This window comes from Pelodiscus sinensis, chromosome 17 (genome assembly GCF_052426305.1).
Source record: "Pelodiscus sinensis isolate ZL-2025 chromosome 17, ASM5242630v1, whole genome shotgun sequence".
Taxonomy (NCBI): domain Eukaryota; kingdom Metazoa; phylum Chordata; order Testudines; family Trionychidae; genus Pelodiscus; species Pelodiscus sinensis.
The window spans coordinates 36,578,566-36,604,035 of NC_143068.1; the positions used below are offsets into that span (position 1 = coordinate 36,578,566).

General features: G+C 51.9%; 1 protein-coding gene across 2 annotated transcripts in view; it reads left to right on the forward strand.

Annotated features, from left to right (window-relative positions):
• ZNFX1 (zinc finger NFX1-type containing 1) overlaps window positions 1-25,470 on the forward strand; it is a 49,804-nt gene that overhangs the window by 255 nt on the left and 24,079 nt on the right. Inside the window, exons 1-10 of one of the 2 annotated variants that reach the window (XM_075917721.2) lie at window positions 4,339-4,736; window positions 5,349-5,454; window positions 10,398-12,230; window positions 13,487-13,618; window positions 13,888-14,036; window positions 14,316-14,459; window positions 15,939-16,056; window positions 16,368-16,618; window positions 16,754-16,893; window positions 17,192-17,346. In XM_075917721.2, coding sequence (XP_075773836.1) covers window positions 5,394-5,454; window positions 10,398-12,230; window positions 13,487-13,618; window positions 13,888-14,036; window positions 14,316-14,459; window positions 15,939-16,056; window positions 16,368-16,618; window positions 16,754-16,893; window positions 17,192-17,346 — 2,983 coding nt within the window. In that variant the 5' untranslated portion in view covers window positions 4,339-4,736; window positions 5,349-5,393. Of the gene's footprint in view, window positions 1-4,338; window positions 4,737-5,348; window positions 5,455-10,397; window positions 12,231-13,486; window positions 13,619-13,887; window positions 14,037-14,315; window positions 14,460-15,938; window positions 16,057-16,367; window positions 16,619-16,753; window positions 16,894-17,191; window positions 17,347-25,470 lie in introns of those variants that run through there. The other variant, XM_075917720.2, reaches the window with a different exon arrangement.

Genomic DNA, 25,470 nt, shown 5'->3' on the forward strand with positions numbered 1-25,470 from the left:
GGGCAGGGGGGCCTGGAGGAAAGGGGTTCAGGTGGGGGGGCAGGAGGGGCTGGAGGAAAGGGGTTCAGGTGGGGAGGGCAGGGGGGGCTGGAGGAAAGGGGTTCAGGTGGGGGGGCAGGGGGGCCTGGAGGAAAGGGGTTCAGGTGGGGGGGGCGGGGGGCTGGAGGAAAGGGGTTCAGGTGGGGGGGGCAGGGGGGCCTGGAGGAAAGGGGTTCAGGTGGGGGGGCAGGAGGGGCTGGAGGAAAGGGGTTCAGGTGGGGGGGGCAGGGGGGCCTGGAGGAAAGGGGTTCAGGTGGGGGGGCAGGAGGGGCTGGAGGAAAGGGGTTCAGGCGGGAGGGGCAGGGGGCCCTGGAGGAAAGGGGTTCAGGTGGGGGGGGGGCAGGAGGGGCTGGAGGAAAGGGGTTCAGGTGGGGGGGCAGGAGGGGTTGGAGGAAAGGGGTTCAGGTGGGGGGGGGCAGGGGGGCCTGGAGGAAAGGGGTTCAGGTGGGGGGGGGGGGGGGGCTGGAGGAAAGGGGTTCAGGTGGGGGGGGCAGGGGGGCCTGGAGGAAAGGGGTTCAGGTGGGGGGGCAGGAGGGGCTGGAGGAAAGGGGTTCAGGTGGGGAGGGCAGGGGGGGCTGGAGGAAAGGGGTTCAGGTGGGGGGGCAGGGGGGCCTGGAGGAAAGGGGTTCAGGTGGGGGGGGCGGGGGGGCTGGAGGAAAGGGGTTCAGGCGGGAGGGGCAGGGGGCCCTGGAGGAAAGGGGTTCAGGTGGGGGGGGCAGGGGGGCCTGGAGGAAAGGGGTTCAGGTGGGGGGGGCGGGGGGGCTGGAGGAAAGGGGTTCAGGCGGGAGGGGCAGGGGGCCCTGGAGGAAAGGGGTTCAGGTGGGGGGGCAGGAGGGGCTGGAGGAAAGGGGTTCAGGTGGGGGGGCAGGAGGGGCTGGAGGAAAGGGGTTCAGGTGGGGGGGGCAGGGGGGCCTGGAGGAAAGGGGTTCAGGTGGGGGGGGCGGGGGGGCTGGAGGAAAGGGGTTCAGGCGGGAGGGGCAGGGGGCCCTGGAGGAAAGGGGTTCAGGTGGGGGGGGCAGGAGGGGCTGGAGGAAAGGGGTTCAGGTGGGGGGGCAGGAGGGGCTGGAGGAAAGGGGTTCAGGTGGGGGGGCAGGAGGGGCTGGAGGAAAGGGGTTCAGGTGGGGAGGGGCAGGGGGGCCTGGAGGAAAGGGGTTCAGGTGGGGGGGGGCAGGGGGGCCTGGAGGAAAGGGGTTCAGGTGGGGGGAGCGGGGGGCTGGAGGAAAGGGGTTCAGGCGGGAGGGGCAGGGGGCCCTGGAGGAAAGGGGTTCAGGTGGGGGGGGGGCAGGAGGGGCTGGAGGAAAGGGGTTCAGGTGGGGGGGCAGGAGGGGCTGGAGGAAAGGGGTTCAGGTGGGGGGGGGGCAGGGGGGCCTGGAGGAAAGGGGTTCAGGTGGGGGGGGCAGGGGGGCCTGGAGGAAAGGGGTTCAGGTGGGGGGGGCGGGGGGGCTGGAGGAAAGGGGTTCAGGCGGGAGGGGCAGGGGGCCCTGGAGGAAAGGGGTTCAGGTGGGGGGGGGCAGGAGGGGCTGGAGGAAAGGGGTTCAGGTGGGGGGAGCAGGGGGGACTGGAGGAAAGGGGTTCAGGTGGGGGGGCAGGGGGGGCTGGAGGAAAGGGGTTCAGGCGGGGATGGCTGGGGGGGTAGGGGGGACTGGAGGAAAGGGGTTCAGGCGGGAGGGCAGGGGGGGCTGGAGGAAAGGGGTTCAGGCGGGGATGGCTGGGGGGGCAGGGTGGACTGGAGGAAAGGGGTTCAGGCGGGGGGGCAGGCGGGGGCTGGAGGAAAGGGGTTCAGGCGGGGACGGCTGGGGGGCAGGGAGGACTGGAGGAAAGGGGTTCAGGCGGGGATGGCTGGGGGGCAGGGGGACTGGAGGAAAGGGGTTCAGGCGGGGACGGCTGGGAGGGCAGGGGGGACTGGAGGAAAGGGGTTCAGGCGGGGACGGCTGGGGGGCAGGGGGGACTGGAGGAAAGGGGTTCAGGCGGGGGTGGCTGGGGGGACAGGCGGGGACTGGAGGAAAGGGGTTCAGGCGGGGGTGGCTGGGGGGTAGGGGGGACTAGAGGAAAGGGGTTCAGGCGGGGGCGGCTGGGGGGACAGGCGAGGACTGGAGGAAAGGGGTTCAGGCGGGGGGGCAGGCGGGGACTGGAGGAAAGGGGTTCAGGCGGGTGTGGCTGGGGGGACAGGCGGGGACTGGAGGAAAGGGGTTCAGGCGGGGGTGGGGGGGGCAGGCGGGGGCTGGAGGAAAGGGGTTCAGGCAGGGGTGGCAGGAGGGCAGGCGGGGACTGGAGGAAAGGGGTTCAGGCGGGGGTGGCGGGGGGACAGGCGGGGACTGGAGGAAAGGGGTTCAGGCGGGGGTGGCGGGGGGACAGGCGGGGAGTGGAGGAAAGGGGTTCAGGCAGGGGTGGCAGGAGGGCAGGCGGGGACTGGAGGAAAGGGGTTCAGGCGGGAGTGGCGGGGGGACAGGCGGGGACTGGAGGAAAGGGGTTCAGGCGGGGGTGGCGGGGGGACAGGCTGGGACTGGAGGAAAGGGGTTCAGGCGGCGGTGGCTGGGGGGACAGGCGGGGACTGGAGGAAAGGGGTTCAGGCGGGGGTGGGGGGGCAGGCAGGGGCTGGAGGAAAGGGGTTCAGGCAGGGGTGGCGGGGGGACAGGCGGCGACTGGAGGAAAGGGGTTCAGGCGGGGGTGGCGGGAGGGCAGGCGGGGACTGGAGGAAAGGGGTTCAGGCGGGGGTGGCTGGGGGGTAGGGGGGACTAGAGGAAAGGGGTTCAGGCGGGGGCGGCTGGGGGGACAGGCGAGGACTGGAGGAAAGGGGTTCAGGCGGGGGGGCAGGCGGGGACTGGAGGAAAGGGGTTCAGGCGGGTGTGGCTGGGGGGACAGGCGGGGACTGGAGGAAAGGGGTTCAGGCGGGGGTGGGGGGGCAGGCGGGGGCTGGAGGAAAGGGGTTCAGGCAGGGGTGGCAGGAGGGCAGGCGGGGACTGGAGGAAAGGGGTTCAGGCGGGGGTGGCGGGGGGACAGGCGGGGACTGGAGGAAAGGGGTTCAGGCGGGGGTGGCGGGGGGACAGGCGGGGAGTGGAGGAAAGGGGTTCAGGCAGGGGTGGCAGGAGGGCAGGCGGGGACTGGAGGAAAGGGGTTCAGGCGGGAGTGGCGGGGGGACAGGCGGGGACTGGAGGAAAGGGGTTCAGGCGGGGGTGGCGGGGGGACAGGCTGGGACTGGAGGAAAGGGGTTCAGGCGGCGGTGGCTGGGGGGACAGGCGGGGACTGGAGGAAAGGGGTTCAGGCGGGGGTGGGGGGGCAGGCAGGGGCTGGAGGAAAGGGGTTCAGGCAGGGGTGGCGGGGGGACAGGCGGCGACTGGAGGAAAGGGGTTCAGGCGGGGATGGCTGGGGGGGCAGGTAGGGACTGGAGGAAAGGGGTTCAGGCGGGGACTGGAGAAAAGGGGTTCAGGCGGGGACTAGAGGAAAGGGGTGCAGGCGGGAGTGGCTGGGGGGCAGGTAGGGACTGGAGGAAAGGGGTTCAGGCGGGGGGGCAGGCAGGGACTGGAGGAAAGGGGTTCAGGCGGGGATGGCTGCGGGGGCAGGGGGGACTGGAGGAAAGGGGTTCAGGCGGGGATGGCTGGGGGGCAGGCGGGGACTGGAGGAAAGGGGTTCAGGCGGGGGTGGCTGGGGGGACAGGCGGGGACTGGAGGAAAGGGGTTCTGGCGGGGGTGGGGGGCAGGCGGGGGCTGGAGGAAAGGGGTTCAGGCAGGGGTGGCGGGAGGGCAGGCGGGGACTGGAGGAAAGGGGTTCAGGCGGGGGCGGGAGGGCAGGCGGGGACTGGAGGAAAGGGGTTCAGGCGGGGGTGGCTGGGGGGACGGGGGGACTGGAGGAAAGGGGTTCAGGCGGGGATGGCTGGGGGGACAGGCGGGGACTGGAGGAAAGGGGTTCAGGCGGGGGTGGCTGGGGGGACAGGCGGGAACTGGAGGAAAGGGGTTCAGGCGGGGGCGGCTGGGGGGACAGGCGAGGACTGGAGGAAAGGGGTTCAGGCGGGGGGGCAGGCGGGGACTGGAGGAAAGGGGTTCAGGCGGGTGTGGCTGGGGGGACAGGCGGGGACTGGAGGAAAGGGGTTCAGTCGGGAGTGGCTGGGGGGCAGGCGGGGACTGGAGGAAAGGGGTTCAGGTGGAGGGGCAGGTGGAGGGGGTAGGTGGGGACTGGAGGAAAAGGGAGCAAGTGGGGGTGGCCGGAGCGGGGGCAAGTGGGGAGGTGGCTGGGGGGGCAGGCAGAGACTGGAGAAAAGGGGGGCAGGCAGGCAGGCTGGAGATCAGGCCAGAGGGTGTAGGGGGGTCAAACTGGCCCTGAGTTGTCACTTTAGGAATTTGGGAAATGACTTTGCTGCAGACTTTTGAGCATTAATTGGTGCTGTGGGTGTGCGTGGGGCGCGGGGTGCTCTGGAAATGCCCCTGAGTAACAGAAGCTCTTGGGCCTCCTGGTTGGGCTGAAGAAGTGGGCTGTACCCGGGAAAGCTCCCCATACAATCTGCTGTTTTCCTTAGTCTATGAAGTGCTACCAGACCTTTTGTTGTTTGTTGGGGCTGGGTTAGAGGGGAAACAGAAACTGAAAGTGAATAGAGAGACGTGACAAACTAGGGAGTTGGTTTTCGGTGAAATAGAAACCAACCAGCCAGAAGCACAGGAGAAGGGCCTGGCGTTTCTTCTTCCAGACCAAGCCTTGAAAACAGAGTGTGTGATTCCTGGGATACTTGGATAACCTGGGAATGGGACTGGGGGGGCAGTTAAGACAAAGAGAGGCAGTTTCTTGAAGCCATGTCTCTGGGATTTTAACGTGCTGGACTGTCTGGATTGGAATTCTTGTCTCTCCATCTCTTAGTGCAGGGACCTCTGGCATAGAGAGGTTGCTTTGAGAGAGCAGAATGAGGCAGGGAGGACTTGGCTCCGAGGTGTCCTCATGGGAGGACAGGGAGCATGAAGACATCACACTGGGGTGTCCCAGTGCATGGTGAAAGAAAACTGGAGTTGGCACAGTGGCAGGTTAATCTTTAGGGGAGGAGATGCAGATGGTGAAGTGTCTCTAGTGTACAAAGTATGAGCCATGATGATATAGCAGATGCCCTAACCGTGACTAGTGCAGACCTTCCTTGAATTGGTAATGAGTGTAATTAGCACTCAGTATGGTAACTTACCTTGTGGAGTTGACATTGGCCCCCACAGAAGTGCCCAAATTGCTTCTGGTTTTGTGGGAGCTGGGCTGGGTTGTGCTGGTCCTCTTTTAAAGAACCTTGTTGTGTGGGCGTATCTCTCCTGAACTGCATGGCTTTGTCTCCCTACTTGCAGCAGCACAAAGGAGGAGGAAAAAGAGGACTTGAGTGACTCTCAGGAATGGATGGCAGGAGACCTGGGCAGGAACCCTACCCAAGGCAGCACAATGTTAATTGGAGAGGTGAGTTGCATGCTTCATACTCCACAGCAGGACATGAATGGGGCTGGAGGGAAACACTTAAACTAATAATAAATGGAAACCCACTTCTCTTCACCCACTCTCAGTGCTGGACACATTACCATTCTGTTTTAGAACATAAGAACGGCCGTACTGGGTCACACCAAAGGTCCATCTAGCCCAGTATCCTGTCTACCGACAGTGGCCAGCACCAGGTACCCCAGAGAGGGTGGACCGAAGACAATGATCAAGCGATTTGTCTCCTGCCATCCCTCTCCAGCCTCTGACAGACAGAGGCCAAGGACACCATTTTATCCCCTGGCTAACCTCCATGAAATTATCTAGCTTCTCTTTAAATTCTATTATAGTCCTAGCCTTCACAGCCTCCTCTGGCAAGGAGTTCCACAGGTTGACTATGTGCTGTGTGAAGAAGAACTTCCTTTTATTAGTTTTAAACCTGCTCCCCATTAATTTAATTTGGTGTCCTCTAGTTCTTCTATTTAGGGAACTAATAAATAACTTTTCTTTATCGGCCCTCTCCACACCACTCATGATTTTATATACCTCTATCATATCCCCCCTCAGTCTCCTCTTTTCTAAACTGAAAAGTCCCAGTCGCTTTAACCTCTCCTCAGATGGGACCCGTTCCAAACCCCTAATCATTTTAGTTGCCCTTTTCTGAACCCTTTCCAAGGCCAAAATATCTTTTTTGAGGTGAGGAGACCACATCTGTACACAGTATTCAAGATGTGGGCATACCATAGTTTTATACAGGGGCAGTAAGATATTCTGGATCTTATTTTCTATCCCTCTCTTAATATTGCGTAGCATCCTATTTGCCTTTTTGACCGCCGCTGCACATTGTGTGGAAGTTTTCAGAGAACTGTCCATGATAACTCCAAGATCTTTCCTGATTTGTTGTAGCCAAATTAGCCCCCATCATACTGTACGTATAATTGGGGTTATTTTTCCCGATGTGAATTACTTTACACTTATCCACGTTAAATTTCATTTGCCATTTTGTTGCCCAATCACTCAGTTTAGTGAGATCTTCTTGGAGTCCCTCACAGTCTGCTTCTGTCTTGACTATCCTAAACAGTTTTGTATCATCTGCAAACTTTACTACCTCACTGCTTACCCCTTTCTCCAGATCATTTATGAATAAGTTGAAAAGGATTGGTCCCAGGACTGACCCTTGGGGGACACCACTAGTTACCCCTCTCCATTCTGAAAATTTACCATTTATTCCTACCCTTTGTTTCCTGTCTTTTAACCAGTTCTCAGTCCACGAAAGGACCTTCCCTCTTATCCCATGGCCATGTAATTTACACAAGAGCCTTTGGTGAGGGACCTTGTCAAAGGCTTTCTGAAAATCAAGTATACTGTATCTACTGGATCCCCCTTGTCCGCATGTTTGTTAACCCCTTCAAAGAACTCTAATAGATTAGCAAGACAGGATATCCCTTTACAGAAACCATGTTGACTTTTGTCCAACAAATTATGTTCTTCTACATGCTTCACAATTTTATTCTTTTCTATTGTTTCGACTAATTTGCCCGGTACTGAAGTTAGACTTACCGGTCTGTAATTGCCAGGATCGCCTCTAGAGCCCTTTTTAAATATTGGTGTCACGTTGGCTACCTTCCGGTCCTTAGGTACGGAAGCCGATTTAAAGGATAGGTTACAAACCACAGGTAATAGCTCAGCAATTTCCCATTTGAGTTCTTTTAGAACTCTTGGATGAATGCCATCCGCCCCGGAGATTTGTTAACATTAAGTTTTTCTATTTATTCCAAAACCTCCTCTAATGACACTTCAATCTGGGACAGTTCCTCAGATTCATCACCCACAAAGGACGGTGCAGATTTGGGAATCTCCCTAACGTCCTCAGCAGTGAAGACTGAAGCAAAGAAATCATTTAGTTTATCCGCAATGGCTTTATCGTCCTTGATTGTTCCTTTTATATCTCAAGCATCTAGGGGACCCACAGGTTTTTTAGCAGGCTTCCTGCTTCTAATGGACTTAAAAAAACATTTTATTTCTTTTTGAGTTTTTGGCTTGCTGTTCCTCAAAATCTTTTTTTGCTTTTCTCATTACATTTTTACACTTGATTTGACAGTGTTTATGTTCCTTTCTATTTATCTCACTAGGATTGGACTTCCACTTCTTAAAAGATGACTTTTTGTCCCTCACTGCTTCTTTTACATGGCGGTTAAGCCACGGTGACTCTCTTTTTAGATCTCTGCTATGTTTTTTAATTTGGGGTAAACGTTTAAGTTGGGCCTCTATTATGGTGTCTTTAAAAAGTTTCCAAGCAGCTTGCAGGCTCTAGTCACTGTGCCTTTTAATTTCTGTTTAACTAACCTCCTCATTTTTGTGTAGTTCCTCTTTTTTAAATGCCAGGGTGCTGGACTGCTGAGGTGTTCTTCCCACCACAGGAATGTTAAATGTTGTTATGTTATGGTCACTATTCCCAAGCGGTCCTGTAACGGTTATTTCCTGGATCTGATCCTGCGCTCCACTCAGGACTAAATCGAGAATTGCCTCTCCCCTTGTGGGTTCTTTCACCAGCTGCTCCAAGAAGCAGTCATTTAAGCCATTGAGAAATTTTATCTCTGCTTCTCTTCCTGAGTTGACATGTATCCAGTCAATATGGGGATAATTAAAATCCCCCATTATTGTAGAGTTCTTTATTTTGGTAGCCTCTCTAATCTCCTTCAGCATTTCAATGTCAGTATCACTGTCCTGGTCAGGTGCTCGGTAATATATCCCTACTGCTAATTTCTTATTCTTGGAGCATGTAATTACAGTAAGACTCCATTGGTCCGGCATCTGATGGTCCGGCATCATCAGGAGCCCGGAAGTGCTCCGGGCAGCCGGACCATTGGAGCTGCTCTGCCCCCGTCTTCCCCGATTCAGCCGCTGCTGAAACTGACCAGAGTCAGCTGCTGGTCAGTTTCAGCAGCGGTTGACTTGAGGACGCCTGGGGCATAGCAGCTGGGGTGCTGCCAGGTTGGTCTGGTAGCACTGCCCCTTGGCGCTGTGGGAGCAACCCGGCAGCACCCCAGCTGCTCTGCCCCAGGCGTCCCCAAGAGCAACTGAGGTGCTGCTGGGTTGATCTCGCAGCGCCAAGGGGTGGCGCTACCGGACCAACGTGGCAGCACCCCAGCTGCTATGCTGCAGGCATCCAGATTCAGCTGCTGCTGAAACTGACCAGCGGCTGAATGGGGGATGCCTGGGGCAGAGCCGGACTATCGGAAGGGGGGGCTATGAAGGGACTGGGGTAGCATCCCCCCCACACCACCCTAGATCCCTCATAGCCCCCCCTTCTGATAGTTCGGCATATCTGATAACCCAGCACCTCCTGGGTCCTAAAGGTGCCAGATTATCAGAAGTTTACTGTACTATCCATAGCGATTCTATGGAACATGTTGATTCATTTAATATTTTTATTTCATTTGATTCTACATTATCTTTTACATACAGTGCCACTCCGCCACCCACCCGGCCTGCTCTATCCTTTCGATATATTTTATATCCCGGTATGATTGTGTCCCACAGATTTTCCTCATTCCACCAGGTTTCAGTGATGCCTATTATGTCTATCTCCTCCTTTAATACAAGGTACTCTAGTTCACCCATCTTATTAGTCAGACTCCTAGCATTTGTGTACAAGCACTTTAAAAATTTGCCACTGCTTATTTGTCTGCCCTTCCCTGATGCATTGGATTCCTTTGTATGCGGTTGTTTGTCTGCTCTGGCCCATGGTTTGTCCTCTCCCCTCCTCTCTTTCTGACTACAGCTTAGAGAATCTCTATCAATGGATTCTCCTCTAAGAGAAGTCTCCTTCCGATTTACGTGCATCTCTGCACCAATCGGCTTTCCCCCATCTCTTAGTTTTTTAATCTCTTTAAGATCTTATAATACATTTCTCACAAGGACCCGAGCCAAATTCATGGTTCATTTTGGTCAGTTTCTCAGTCATATGATTTTAAAAATCACAACTTTCAAGATTTCAGCTTTTTAAATCTGAAATGTCACATGGTTGTAATTGTAAGGATCCTGAGCCAAAAGGAGTTGGAGGGAAGGGGTTACAGTGCTGCTGTTGGTGGCGGCGCTGCCTTCTGAGCTGGGCAGCTGGAAAGTGGTGGGTGCTGGTGCCCAGTGCAGACATAAGCATAGAATGGTATGGTATTTCCACCTTTGCTTACAGCTGGGCACCTGGCCAACAGCTGCCAATCTCTGGCTGCCCAGCTCTGAAGGCAGTGCAGAAAGGGTGGCAATATTGTGACCCACCTCCGACAACCTTTCTATCCCCCCTGCAACTCCCTGGGTCAGGACCCCCAGTTTGAGAAACGCTGGACTCCCATGTGAAATCCGATTTTCTGGCTGATAGATTCATAGTTTAATTGCAGTGCTAAACTCTAGGCTGGGCACTTTCCTCTGGGCCTGCTGAGAAGCTAGTGACCTCAGTATAATTTCTACTAAAAGTACAGTGGGGTGGGGACAAGACTAACAGAAGATGGGGTGCTGTGGCAAAGAGGGCTCCTGCCTCAGGGATGGCCACTGCTGCTGCTCTGGTGGCCCTGAGGGCTGCAGTAGCTGCTCCACTGACCAGGGTTGACTCAATCCCCCCATCGCTCTGTGGCTTCAACCTTGGTGCTGCTGCTCCGGCAACTCTGGTGCTGACAGCTACTCCAGCCCTGCTACTGCAGACATCACTGAGGTCCTGGAAAACTATGGAATCCATCACTGACCCCAGCAGAAAACATACTGAGGGTCCTGGTGTGTTCTACAACATGATGCAAAATGTATGGAACATGCTGATGCTGGCAAGTGTGGTGCCATGGGGAGTGGTATTATCCTAGGGAACATTGTGTCAGGGCGCAGGTTCTCTAAGGAGGCGTTCTCTCTAAATATCTTGTTTTCTTCTTGTTTTCTTGTAGAGCATCGAGATGCTGGCTTGCCGCAAAGAGGCAGAAACCAAGCAAATAATGCACCAGGCTCCCCTCGAAGAGGAGGAGCCCAACCTGGAGGAAACCCCAGGGCTAATGATCACTTTTTTCCCCCTGGGGGGAGAGAAGGAAGATACCGTGGTGCAGGACGGTATCCCAATCGAGGAAGGAGAAACCAGGGTGGACAAGCCAATGATGGACCCAGAGGGCAGTGGAATGAGCAGGAAAATGAGGCCAGAAGAAGAAGAAATGAGAACCAAGATGGTGGCAGGGGCAGAAGAGTCCACCCTTGTGAGAATCTTCATTTCCATCAGAATCCTGTCCCAGGAGGTGCTCAGTGCCAGGAGCCCAATGGACAGTCTCAACAGGTTAGGAGAATTGGCTACAAATTCCTGGAAAGTCTCCTTCAGAAAGACCCCTCTGAAGTGGTCATCACGCTCACGTCCAGTTCAGGGCTCAAGGAGCTTCTGTGTCAAACATCCATGAAACCCAGCTTCCTCCAGCTCATCTGCCAGGTTCTTAGGAAGGCTTGCAGTTCTCGAATGGACCGCCAGAGTGTCCAGCAGCTCCTGGGTGTGGTAAAGGAGTCAAATTTCCTCAAGATCTGCCTGCCCCAATATGTGGCAGACATGATGACTGAAGCCATTCCAGCTGTACGACATCAGTTCCCTGAGCATATAAACAACATCATCTCACTCCTTCAGGACCTGGTGAGCATTTTCCCAGCCAGCTCTGTGCAGAAAATCTCCATGCTGATGTCTATCCTGCCAGCATCTATCAATGCCTTGAGAGCTTCTGGAGTGGACATTACAGAACAAATTGAGAAGAACCTGGAAAAAGTCCAGACCCTTATTCAGCATCTGCAGGAGAAGAGGCGTGAGGGCACCCTAAGGGCTGACAACTACACCCTAGTGCAACCTCAGGTTGATGGCCAGGAAGAAACCTACCGCACAATGGCCATCTACCCCACATACAATGAGGTGCATCGCGATGAAAAGCCCTTTCTTCGTCCCAATATTGTCTCTGGGAGATATGATAGCACCAGCGTTTACTTGGACACTCATTTCCGGCTCCTCAGAGAGGATTTTGTCAGGCCTTTAAGAGAAGGCATCCTGGAGCTTCTGCAGAGCTTTGAAGATAAAGGTTTGAGGAAAAGGAAGTTTGATGACATCAGAATCTACTTTGACACCCGGATCATCAGCCCTCTCTGCTCCTCATTAGGCATTGTCTACAAAGTCCAGTTTGACACAAAACCCCTGAAGTTTGTGCGATGGCAGAATTCCAAGCGCCTGCTTTATGGGTCTTTGGTCTGCATGTCTAAAGACAACTTTGAAACGTTCCTTTTTGCCACTGTGTCCAATCGTGACAGTGCAGACCTCTCCCAGGGCATCGTGCAGCTGTGCTTTAATGAGCACAGTCAGGCACTGCTGGCCGAGGTCCAGCCCTCTGACTCTTTTCTCATGGTGGAGACAACTGCGTACTTTGAAGCCTACCGACACGTGCTGGAAGGGCTGCAGGAGATCCAGGAAGAAGACATCCCGTTTCAGAAATACATTGTGGATTGTGATGTGTTGGTGAAGGAGCCAGCATACCTGGCAATGGGCAGCACCTATAACCTTGCTCCTCTAATAGAGGAGCCTTCTCCAGCTGAAAAGGAAGGGGTCCTGGTGAGCTCCGACAGCTTGAGAAGACGGAGGGTGAATGTTCTAGACCCCAACCAGTGGCCTTCAATGGAAGCCTTGAAGTTAGACGAGTCCCAGATGCAAGCCCTGCAGCTGGCACTCACCAAGGAGCTGGCCATTATCCAGGGGCCTCCTGGGACTGGTGAGACACATTGCTGCTTAGACCTGCACTGCTGGGCACCAGTTAATACGTTCTCTTAAACATCCCTTTACCCAGCCCAGTCGAGTAAGCGCTAACAGTAGACACATGTCTGTCGGCCAGCTTTCTGCACAGGCTGGGCTCAGCTGCTACTCCTGGCCTTTGTAGGCAGAGAATGAGCAAGTAAACACAGGTTTGTGCAATGAATAGGGAGCCTTTTCATGGAAGGACAGGTGCTTGGCTTGTTCGGAGGGGAGAGGCTGGCCCTTCATCTCTGACTCCTGGACTTGGCTGGGTTTGGGCAGGCACAGAGGTGAGAGTCCTTTTGCTCCGCATAACCAATGTGGAGTCCCTGTCAGCTGCAGTGGTGACCAAGCATTGGTCTCAATGAGTTTTGCATGCTTGGAGCTCAATTACTGGTGCCTGCATAACTCCACTGCAGTTTAGGTTATGTGGGATAGTGACCTCATTCCCTTTTTCTAATTTGCTAAATCATCAAATATCAAGATTTGGCCCAAAGCTAAATGTGACCAGGCATGCATGTGTGTGTGCGTGTGCATGTGCGCACAATGGTGCTCTGTTAAATCTGTGCCTGAGTCTTTGGGGGAAAAGGCTTTTAGCTCCCATTGTACCATGTGTGTGGCTGAGCTGATACCAAGGTGTCTGTGTGGAGCTGCATGGTCCTGCTCTGCATCTCATACGCGTCCTTAGACTCGCAGCACACATTTAAGCAGTCAGTTCCTAGTCCTGTCATGATTTGCATTGTTGCAGTGATGACTGCAGACCCTTCCATTACAGTTGGGGTAGAGAAATGGCTTTTGAAAATAGAGTATTCCAGTATGGCAGGTGCGAAGGAGAGCAGAATCTTGTCTGAGTGATTGAGAGATCTCTTGTTCTAGTGTCTGAACCTTGTAGACGTTTTATTTCTCTGACACCTAGAGACCCAATCTCAGATCAGGGTTGTATTGTGCATATACACACAAAGGCAGTCTGTGGCCCTACTGAAGGCAGGGGAGCTGGAAATAGAGCCCAGCTTACCTGCTTCCCAGTCCAGTACTCTATGTAGTGGCCCACATTGCCGTTTTACTGGTGGGTAACAGACTGAGAGAGATGAATTGACCTGTGCATGGCAACACAGGCAGTCTGTGCAAGAGCTCTGAATGGAGCATTCAGATTAGACCTTGTACCCTGGTCTGGTGAAGCCTGATTCCAAGACAGCACATGGTTTTCTGATTGATGATTCGGGGCTTGTCTTGCAGGGAAGACCTATGTGGGTTTGAAGATTGTTCAGGCTTTCCTGACCAACCAACAGGTGTGGCAAAGTGCTGTCCAGAAGTTTCCCATCCTTGTAGTCTGTTACACCAACCATGCACTGGATCAGTTCCTGGAAGGTGAGAGGGTCTGTGTGGTATGGGGTGGAGGTTACAATTCAGCCTGTTCTACTTTGGGCTGGAACTGGCTTTCTTTGAGTCTGGTGTTTGTATTCACTCTACTCCCTGCTGCTGTGCAGGAAGACGGTTCTGCTCCAGATTGGTCTGGCCTTTGGAATTCCCCGCTACAGGCGGGGCGCTCTGAAGTGGATGGAGGCATGCGGCCCTGCGCTCCCCACCCCAGAGAGATCAGTGTGGCTCTTTCATGCTAGTACTTCTTTCATGCTCAGGAATCTACGCCTCTCAGAAGAGTGGGATTGTGCGAGTCGGAGGGAGAAGCAGTAGTGAGGTCCTGAAGCAGTTTACTTTGCGAGAGCTGCGTAAGAAGTGTGAGTTCCGCCGCGGCCTACCCACGCACCTCCGCAGGGCCTACATGAATGTACGTATATGGCTTTGTTGGAAAATTTCTGGGGCAAAGGCTGCAGATACGGTAGTTAATCAGTGTGGGGAAGTACAGTTGTTACCCGTCCAGGCCCACTCCTCTCCATATCCCCCTTTAATCTCCGTCTCATGCTGAAGCCCATCTGTTGAGTCTCCCATTCTCATTTGCTCTTCAGCCCTGACTTTTCCGTATGCTGTTGCTTGATGCTTTTTTCTCAGAGCTTGGATTTCTAGAGCATAACTCCTGAAAGCCTTGCTCTGTTTTCCTTTTGCACAGATAACCACCGAGATGAAACAGTCAGAGCAGGAGCTGCGTGAAGGAGCCCGGCACTTAGAGTGCACAACCTATGGAGTGCTGCACGAACGCCACTTGGCAAGACACATCGCCAGCCATCACTGGAACAGCCTGATGAATGGCCTGGTAAGAGCAATCCTGGCATTCCAGGCCACTACCCCAAGTGCCTGGCTCTACCTCTTCTGTGCGTAATCCTTAGATACAGGGATTCAGTGCTAGCTGCTAGGAAAGTCCCAGCCATTTCCAGCAGGCCTCCCTGCTTGCAGTGAAGTACTAGTTTCACTAGTAAGGCTACAAGTTGGTCACAGATTTATTTTTTTTTAAGTTGACCTCTGTGACTTCAGCCCCAATTGGCAGGGCTGAGGCTTCTGTGGTTAATTGCCTGCGAATTTACTAAAAATGTGAACCTCACTTATCAGTGTCCTGAGTGTTTCATGGCTGCAGAATTGTCTGTTGAAAAATGGTACTCTTTATACTTACCCTTAGGATGCAGACAAGTCTCCCCAATTTCCCTTGAATATAATTGACGCAGGCAGCCTAAAACAATAGCTCTGACGTCTGAACTATGCCTTTCATCTCAGTAGGCTTCAAACTGTGAAACTGCCAGAATTCACTTTCTCTGCTGACTCTGTAAGTGTAAGAGTTGAATGTGTCTGCTGACCTCCAGTGGATGCAGTGGGATTCCTGGTTGACACCAAGCACCAGTGGGGAAGAGGACTCAGCATGTTCTCAGGGGTTAGGGAGCTCCCCCACTTCTCAAAACCTCAGTGCCCTTCCTGTTGTCTTAGGCACCAAAATCCTCAGCTGTCCCCCAGCTGCTGCCAAATCCTTCCTCTGCCCTCCTGATACTACGATGTGGTTTCTCCTTGTCAGCGTAGAGGTCTGAAGCAAACAGGCTGGAATGGGGCATAGTAAAATAAACCAAATTTGAAGTGACCCTTTCAGCTTTATTGGTCTGAAAATGCTTTGCCTGTGCCTGTGACTAGAGCATTGCATTAGCTAATCTGGGAGTGGGCAGGCTTGTGCAGAGTCCCAGTGGCAGAACTCTGGGCAGGATCAGGATTTAAAAGGGAAACGTCTTTTTCTTGGGTTTTCCTCTGTGAAATTGGCAGCGCTCTGTTTGGAGTGTCAGCTTTTCCCCGTGGAGTGTTTCCTCTGTGGATCTCACCTAGCCACAAGGAAGAGAGGAGTTACTGAAGCAGTATGTGGCTGCTAACCCATCAAGATTGGAACCGGTCCTAGGGTAGAGAGGGGTGTGTGTGTGAGGGGTGGGGGGGAGCACTGGTGTAGGACCAGAGACTGCTTTAAACTCATACTTTGAAATGACCTAGATTTCAGGCTATTTCCGTCATTCTCAATATAAAACACCAATAATGAAAGGAAATTGTCCTATATGAAATTGGTAAAAATCTTGATTTCTGAAGGTATCTAAAGCTGCCACAGATTTTCCCCTTCTGCTGCACTGAGGCAGCAGGCTGGTCTTGCTGACCGATGAGGGTCTGGCCTTACCTAAGCTCCCTCCGTGTGTGCATATTGAAGAGTGTGGGATGGTTTGGCTTCACACTGCTGCACAGGCCTTGCTGATTGATTTTCTCATTGCACTAGGATGATGAGTGGTTTTGCTACAAGGGCTCAAGGAACTCGATGATTCTGGAGTGGTTGGGCCTTGGCGTTACTGTCTTCACCCAGAGTGGTGCAGAGAACCCAGTGGCTGAAAATGCAGGTAAGAGGCTCACGCCCCGTCAGGTGTGAACACAAGTGTATATCCATGCATGAGCCCTGTGGTCAGGGAGTGACGGGATGAGCCAGGAGGCACTTGGTGATGGGGAGGGACTGTCTAACACGCTCTGAGAAGTGCCCAATATTGGTGGGGAAGGGATGGGAGAGAATAGTTTGAAAAGTACCATGGATAATTAAAATCCCCTCATGCCCCTCCCTACCGCTGTATTCCCAGCCTTTTGCAGTGTCTGTCTTCCCTGTCGCTGCATTGCCCTCCTACATGAATTCATGTGTGGCTGGGTGGCTCTCTTGTAGGTGGCCAGCAGGAGGGAGAGGAGGAGCAGGAAGGTGAGGAGGAGGAGGAACAGCTGGTGGAGATCCCCGAGGAGGCGGACCTGATTCAGGCAGACCGGGTGATTGAGGAGGAGGAGGCAGCCAGGCCTCAGCAGAGGAAGGAAGATGAGACGGGTGCTGTGATGGAACTGGCGAATATGCTGCTGGCCATTAAGCTGGAAAAGCAGGGCCAAGGGGCAGCCCAGCCACAGCAGGAAGCCATGGAGTGGGAGGTAAACACACATGGCCTGGGATTGGGCAGCTTGTTTCTTTGCTCTCTTGCTCTATCAGGACAGGGAGGGAGTGATGCTATTAATCTGAGAGGGGCAGAGGTGAGTATGACTGTTTGACGGGACGTCTTCCTGCAGATGCAACCAGCTCAGAGGAGGAAAATGAAGCAGAAGATGAAAGCTGAGCTCCGTAAACTGAATGCGATGACAGATGAGGAGGCAGGGGCTATTCAGAACCTGTGGCAGCTGGACCTCAGCTCCCGCTGGAGGCTCTACAGGTAACAGTGTTCTGGACTGTGGTGTGAGGCAGTGCCTGGAGACTGCCTGCAGCTCGCATGCTTTCCTAGCTGTGGAAAGTATCCTATTCCCATGGCAATAGTTGAGCTCCGCACCAGCTCTGATGGATTTCTCCTCTTGCGCTCTGTGGCAGAGTGTAGGCTGTTGTCCCCATTTGACAGATGGGGGAACTAAGGCACTAAATGGTTTGCCCAAGGTCACATGTGCAGTCTGAATCACAGACTAGTGTCCTAAGCACTGGACTTTCACTCCTCATTTGTGGATCGTGCCCCTTTCCAGGCGCTGGCTACAGATGTACCAGGGAGAGATTCGACGCAAGATCCTGCAGCATGAGCAGCAGTACCAGGGCGCAGCAGAGAGATTGGCAGAACTGAGGCAGCAGGAAGATCTCTGCATTCTCAAGGAGGCCCTGGTTGTAGGGATGACTACTACAGGTGAGTGGCATTTGGGGAATAACCATCACAGCATCCCAAGTCAGTTGAGGGACACGGCTCTCAGTGGGCTCCCATCTCCAGGAGTGATCGGGGGGGGAGGGTGCGAAAAGCCACAAACTGGGGAAGCTAATGGGAGTTTGAGGTTGAAGCAGTGAATTCTCTGCTTGAGGGTAGAGGGTCTTGGTGAGTGGTGGTGACTTGCTCACTGTATAGGCTGAGGAGCTGGTCCATGGGCCTCTGACTTAGCAGCTCCGACAAATCTGTCTGGTGATGTCTTGGTAAGGGCCCTGTACCTTTGAATTTTTCGCCCTTTGATCAGCCCCTCATGTGAAGTCTCTGCTAGTAGAAGGTGGAGCTAAGCAGGATAAAAAGTCAGTTGTTTGGCAAATTTGTGAGCCTCAAACGGGCAGCTGAGTTTCAGAGGGAGTTTGATGGGAGTGCAAGAGGCTTTTCTTCTATGTACAGTCCAACTCTCAATTATGTGATGGCCTGCAGTGGAGCAGCTGTGACCTGCCCTGGATAGGCCATGTTTTTTTCCTGCCTGAAGTCAGAAGGGACTTACTGTGTAGGACATGGAAGCTGGTGGCTGTGCTGGAAGACTAGATTCTTGGATTGGAAGGGCAAGTGCAGCCATTATGCAGCATCAGGGAGGGTTTCATCACTGCTCCAGATTCAAGGAAGAAAGGAACTGGCCACCAGGGAGTCAGTGGAGGCTTGGCAATTCATAACCATTGGATGCAAGAGGATGAGACAGCATGCTGCATGCAGAAAGGTGAGCTGTGTCCATCAGGAAGATGATGACCAGGCCAAATTCCACACAGCAAGAGGTTTTCAGATTACACCAGGTATTCTGTGGAAACTGTTGAAAATCTCTGAAGATCCAGCAGGTGAAGTACAATAGAAAAATGTATGGATACCACCTGTGGATGGCTGCTCAACAGGCAAGAAAAATAGCATGCCCACGAAGGTGTTCAGTCGTCCAAGGAAGAACTAGACAAGCCTTGTTGGGAACTGTATCCTAAGGAAAATGGATAGCACATTTTTGCAAGGGTGGATGACAACAGGATGGTATGCTGCTTCCTAGGAACAACGACATGAGACATCACTTCAGAGTAGATAGGCTTCGGAAGATAGCAGGGATGGATCTGCTAATGACACTGCATTGTAGAAGATCGTAGATTATGAATGGCTTCAGGGAACTTGGGTTCTGAAGGAGAAGAATGTCAAATGATCTCGGAGATGCTTCCTCTTTCATAAGTGAGGAAAGAGAGAAGATGCTGGGCGTGAACTGCTAGGCAGGTTAGTGGTGGAAGGTAGTTAGTCTTTGGTTTGTGGAATATTGGTCCACCTTCTTGGGGGGAGGAGGGGGCACTGTTCAGTTTGGATTTAGATTGGCTCTGCTTCTACTCAAATGGAAGCTATCTTAAGCACAGGCTGGCTAGAGTAGTAAGTCATGTGTTAAACTGTACAAAAAGAAGGTGGAAAGAGGGCCCAGATGAGCACTCATTCAGCACAATCACGATTAGTACAAAATTAATCAAGAAACCAAAGGACATGAATAGAGGAAATTATAAATGGTCCCTACAGCAATGCTAGGTACCTGACTAACAATAAATAAGGAATTAGAATTGCACATTTCTTAGCAAAATTTTAACCTGGTTGGTATTTGGTGGGATGACTTGAATGACTGAAATGTTAAAATCAATGGCAATAACTTGAGGGACTGAGTGGGAGTAGTCAGTCGAAAATGACACAATCTGAGTCACTGACATCTTGGAAAAATGATCTTGAATGCTTATTGTTCAGTGTCCTAATCGATCTAGCATAAGAGAGGGTGTTATCTGGTGTCTGCTAAAGACCACAAAGTCACAGTAGGGAACAGGATGTTTAGCTGTGTGAGGACTTAAGGGCAGGAAAAATATTCTTCTAATTTATGGGGGACTTCAGTCGGGTAAGTGACAGATGATGGAGATTGCATGCTGTCAGTACTAAACTATCCTTGGAATTACTAAATACTTTATAGATAATTTCTGATCGTTTAAAGTGCTGCACCCAACATGAGGGAATTCTGTATCTTGACAGATAAAGGCGAATTGAATCACAGAACTAAAAATTAGCAGTAGTGTAGGTACAGATGTCATTGATCCACTGGTCCGGTGCTCTCGAACAGTCTTTGAGAGAACCCCGTCACTGTGCTAACCCCCATCAGGTGTCATGCTCAATGGGCTGGCCTCTTGGGTCGTCATCTCCTGGGATTGAACCTCAAAACCTTCAGCACACCTGTTTCATGCTGTGAGATCCCCTCTGTGAGTTCATCTGAATTGGACACCTGCAGAAGACTTGCACACCCACAGGGAGCGATGTACCCCCAACTTAATTTGGAGTGACTCTAAGCAACAGAAGAATTTACTAGATGTCTGGTACACAGGGTAGAAAGTCCTTAGATTAGCACAGAGAATAGAAGAATTACAGCAGAATCCATCTGGGTCTGTCCAGAACCCCACACTCTTAGCCTCAGTTCAGAAGAGACTCCTGCTTCTAGCAGCCCACCCTTAACAATCCCCCTGACCCACCTTAGTTTAGTTTTTTTCCCCAGGTAAAAACTTCCTCGCCTGGCTATCTTAGCTCTTTGTTCTCCAGCTGGTAAACATTTCTGGCTTTCTGCAGAGGTCTCATTTTCTTCTATGAATTTCCAGGGCAAGGGAGCCAAGCACCAGTCATGTCTGGAGCTCTACAAAGAGTAAACAACAGTAGTTCTTTGAGTGCTGTCCCTGTGGGTGCTCTAGTGCGTCGTCATGCCAGGGACTGGAGATTTTTCTAGCAGTGCCCGGCTGCACTGCACATGCGCCATGGTGCCTTCTCGTGCCGTTGGTGTCCATTAGGTGTGCGCAGTGCTGTTCCCTCAGTTCCTTCTCTACTGTCCTCAGTGGCAGATGGAGCTTTGTTGATTCACCCTTTCCTCATCTAAAAAACCAACAAAATGTGTTAATTCTCCTTAGTTTTCTCCTTCAACTCCTACTTAACGCACCCCCCCCCCCCCCCCCAAAAAAAAAGGTTCTTCGGTGTTCGTCACGTTGTTTTTCCCCATGCCTGGCTCTCCAGGCTTCAAACCTTGTGATTCTTGCTGGGAGGCTATGCCAGTCTCAGACGAGCATGCCTCCTGCATAAGGTGTTTTGGGGAGGCCCACTTGATGCAGAAGTGTGCACGCTGCTCGAGTCTCATGGGCAGAGCATGGTGCGACTGAGCCAGTAGACTGAAGATCTACTTATATGAAAAATTGCCTCAGTCACCGTGTGACGACGACCCACCCTCCCCTCCGCAGAGGCAAGGAATCAGTCAAGTCAAGAAGTATGGACAGAGGTTGTCCCTCTACCTCATCTGACAAATCGAAAGCGAAAACCTGGGTTTCCCTGGCGAAATTGCTACCGCTGGCACCGAGCTCAGCTAGCGTGAGTGTAGGCGATAAGCCTGGCACCTCTGGCACGGCACTGCCTGAATACATGGTGCCGCAGAAGAGCTCGTTCAGAGTCCAGGCAGAAAACATTGGCTCCTATGGCACTGGTGTAAAAAGGGCCGGAGGCGGTGATTGAACTGCAGTTGTCCAGTTGATGATGTGCCCATAGCAGGGGACTCTCCAGCTCCTGACCAACCCTTCAAATTTGTTGGTTAGATGATGAAGGCTGGAATGTTGTGGGTTGCCGTCGGCGCTGAGGTTTGCACCATTGCAGTCTGTGTTCTGTCTAAAATTGTATTGAGGTTGTTGTCGGCACTGCTCCCTAGGTCTCAGATCAGTTGCATCGGCACCTCTTATTAGGTGCTGTGCACATGCCAAGAGTTCTCAGAGTTGTACTAGAATCCTCCATGGAGTGTAAGACTTCATCTGTTTTTGCGGCAAAAAGGTTAGTTTTATTGAACAGGAGGTCTTCAATTTTGTGATGTAGCTCCCTGGGTACACCAGCTGCCTGGAGCCACAAAGCCCTACGCATGACAATGGCGGTTACAGTGGTGCGCGCTGTGGTGGCGGCCACATCCATAGCGGATTGTAATGCAGTGCATGAGCTACTGTGCCCTCCTGCATAATACTCAGGAATATTGGCCTTTTGTGCTCTGGCAGGAACTGGAGGAGCTCTTGCAGCGTGGAGTCGTTTGTATAATCGTAGTCTGTGAGGATGGCAATATAGTTAGCCACCTTCAATAGGACGGTCGCCAATGAGTATACCTTTCTGCAAGCTCTTGTGCTCTTTGTCTTGGGGAGTAGATCTCATGTTTGGTGTTTTGGCTTTGTGTCTGGCTGAGTCAGCCACTTGGGAGTTAGGTGGTGGGTGTGAAAAAATGAAGTTCATGCCATTAGGTGTGATGAAGTATATACTGTCAGCCCTCTTGCTGGTGGGCGTAATCGACGCTGGAGTCTGCCGGATATTATCGGCAGGGTCCATGACGTTCTCATCCATGGGAAGTGCGATCCTTGAAAACGTCAGAGGAGGCAGTGCATGCAAAAGTCTGTACTGTTTACTTGTACCTCTTGCATGTCATGTTCCTGTGCTAGTGCTACCCCCTTGAAGAGTTCTTGGAATTGTTTGGAATCATCCAATGGTGGTAGGAATGATGGCTTCATCGGGTGGTGAAGGGGAGTTGTGTAATGAGGATCTGTCTTTCCCTTCTGAGAGGGAGTCCTCCCCCTCTGATTGTGAACTGTCTTCTCACTCAACATCACGGCAACGTTCTCCGGGCATGGCTCCTTCATAGTTCCAGAATGCTAAAAATACCTGCTCAGAGTAAAATAGATATTAATCAACAGTAGAAAAGAATCCATGAGGAAAACTTACCTGTACGAGTGGGCGAGGTTCTCTGAGTGGATCTAACAGAACCATCCCATGCCACCCAACACCACGCCCATCCCCACCATGTTAGACTACCTATTGGAACTAAAAGAAATGGGCTTCTCTTTCAGTACTATTAAGGTTCATGCAGCAGCAATAGCAACTTTCCATAGAACCAATGATGGCACTTCATTCTTTTCACACCTGCGTGCTAAACACTTCCTTACAGGTCTCGAATTCTTTTCCATCGTTATGGCCTCCATTTCCCATCTGGGACCTGAACCATGTCCTCAGAGCTTAACTAAACCGCCCTTTGAGCCTATAGCAACTTGCTCTTGGCTATACCTCTCCATGAAAGTAGCCTTTCAGGTAGCCATCACTTCCAGCAGGAGAGTCGGGGAGCTAGCAGCACTCATGGCAGAACTGCCGTATGCGGTATTTATCAAGGACAGGGTAACCCTTCAACTGAACCCCAAATTCTTACTGAAGGTCCTGTGTCCTTTCCACATTAACGAACCCATGTACTTACCTGTATTCTTTCCCAAACTGCACGCCAATCCATCTCAAGTGGCATTATACACCCTGGACATTCAAAGAGCACACTCTTTCTACCTAGGTCAGGTAAGACCATAAAGAAAATCAACCAGACTTTTCTTATTCACTGAACAGTCCAGAGGTCAAGCTGTCTCCTCACAAAGAATATCCACATGGATCTAATCTTGCATCCATGCTTGCTACATCATTCGCAACGAGCAGCCACCAGATACCATCACTACTCAGTCTACCAGAGCGGTTGCCTCTACAACAGCCTTCCTCAAAAATATGCCTTTAGAAGACATTTGCAAGGCAGCCACTTGGTCATCCAACCACACTTTCGCAAAACACGATGCTCTCTCCTCTGCGATAGCTTCATGCATGGCGGGTGGACAAGCAGCGCTATCCTCAACTGCACTAGCAAGGGCTCTTAACCCTCTCCCTGACACGACTACTGCTTTGTAGTCACCCGGAGTGAAGCATCCACGGGAACATCACTTGAAGAAAAGAGAGTTAATCTCCCTGTGCAGTAACGAGGGTTATTTGAAATGTGTGTCCCCATGTGTGACCTACTATTCTCCCTCCTTCTCCTACTTTGGAGCCTCTTCTGGGGCTGTAGCCAGCATAGAGAAGGAACAGAGGGAGCTGCACGCGCCTAATGGACACCAACAGTACAAGGAGGCGCCATGGTGCACACGCAGCAGTGTGCTGCTAGAAAAATCTCCGGTCACCGGTGCGAAAACACACCAGCACCTAGAATGGAATGCCCATCTCAAATACTCACCCTGTGCAGTAACGGGGGTTAACTCTTCCCCCCATTTCCTCCCCCCCCCCCCCCCCCCCCGCCTAGTAACCATGCAGCACATAGGGGAAACTAAGACACCCAGTACTGTGTTCATCCAGTATATTATGAAAAATTCCTTCTGTTACACCAAGTGATCATAACTTGATCATATTTATTGTGTGGAAACAGAATAAAGTCTAAACTTTAAAATAGCCCATTTTCACAGAGATGAATGAGCCTAATCAGTTGGGAAGAAATTAAACTGAAAAGTGAATGATAATTGGTAATTGTTTAAGAACATTTTACTGGATGCAGAAAAGGCCCCATAAGACAGACTGCCATAGTGATGAAAAGTTCCATCAGGCATAGAGGGGAAATGAAGGCAGCTATACATTTGTACATAAATAAATTCAAATAGAAGAAAGGAAAATATCTATTAATAAATCAGAAGTTAGGAACTCTAGAAAGCCGATAAAGCTAAGACATGGAATCAGAGAATATCGATAGAAAATCATAGACCTATCGAGAAATTGATGGCTACCAGAGTTAGGCACAACAGGGAAGAGATTTTTATTCTTTCAGTGGCTCAAGATCCTGCAGGGATTAACAGGGTTGCTCCTTGAGCCCTAGGAACTGGGTAAAGGTGTGTGTCCCTACAGTGTGGACCGTTCCTAGGACTCAAGGTGCAACCCTGTTAATTTACACACCCACCCGTACCCAATTCTTAGAGCTCTGGCTACAATTTCCTGTCGGTTTTGCAGGATTTTTAGCCACTGAAAGAGTCTTACACAGTAATATCCTTATCCTCTATTTATTGACAATTCCCAAACAAGCAGAATACATGTTAAGCACACAGTGATATGCTCACCAATCCTGGTACAGGCAGATTTCCCCTCTTGGCCAGGCAATATCAGTCTCTCTGGAGCTTAACTGCTGCACGTCATGGTCATGCAGGAGAATCCTGGCAGCTTTTATCTTCGGTGGGAGGGATAGCTCAGTGGTTTGGGCATTGGCCTGCTAAACCCAGGGTTGTGAGTTCAATCCTTGAGGAGGCCGTTTAGGGATCTGGGGCAAATCTGTCAGGAATGGTGCTTGGTCCTGCTGTGAGGGCAGGGGACTGGATTTGATGATCTCTTAAAGGTCCCTTCTGGTTCCATGAGAGGTATATTTAGGCTGTGTCTAGGAGGCGAGTTCTTCTTCCAGGTCTTCCACCTTCTTCTTGGAATTCCTTGCCTCCCTTTGGTCTTCTTCCAGCTTTTTGCTTCTTTCCTTCTGCTTCTGTTACTTTCAGTCTTCTTCTTGGTCTCCTCCTTGGACCCCAGTTTATATAATGAAACCTGAGTCCTACTTAGCTATACCATAACCAGTTATTTTAGCATGATTTTACTAACCAATTATAACAAAACTACCTAACCAATCATTCCCCATCACCTTACTTGTAACCTATCCTTTAAATCGGCTTCCGTACCTAATGACTGGAAGGTAGCCAACGTGACAGCAATATTTAAAAAGGGCTCTAGAGGCGATCCTGGCAATTACAGACCGGTAAGTCTAACTTCAGTACCGGGCAAATTAGTCGAAACAATAGTAAAGAATAAAATTGTGAAGCATGTAGAAGAACATAATTTGTTGGACAAAAGTCAACATGGTTTCTGTAAAGGGAAATCCTGTCTTACTAATCTATTAGAGTTCTTTGAAGGGGTTAACAGACATGTGGACAAGGGGGATCCAGTAGATATAGTATACTTGGATTTTCAGAAAGCCTATGACAAGGTCCCTCACCAAAGGCTCTTGTGTAAATTACATAGCCATGAGATAAGAGGGAAGGTCCTTTCTTGGATTGAGAACTGGTTAAAAGACAGGAAACAAAGGGTAGGAATAAATGGTAAATTTTCAGATTGGAGAGGGGTAACTAGTGGTGTCCCCAAAGGGTCAGCCCTAGGACCAATCCTTTTCAACTTATTCATAAATGATCTGGAGAAAGG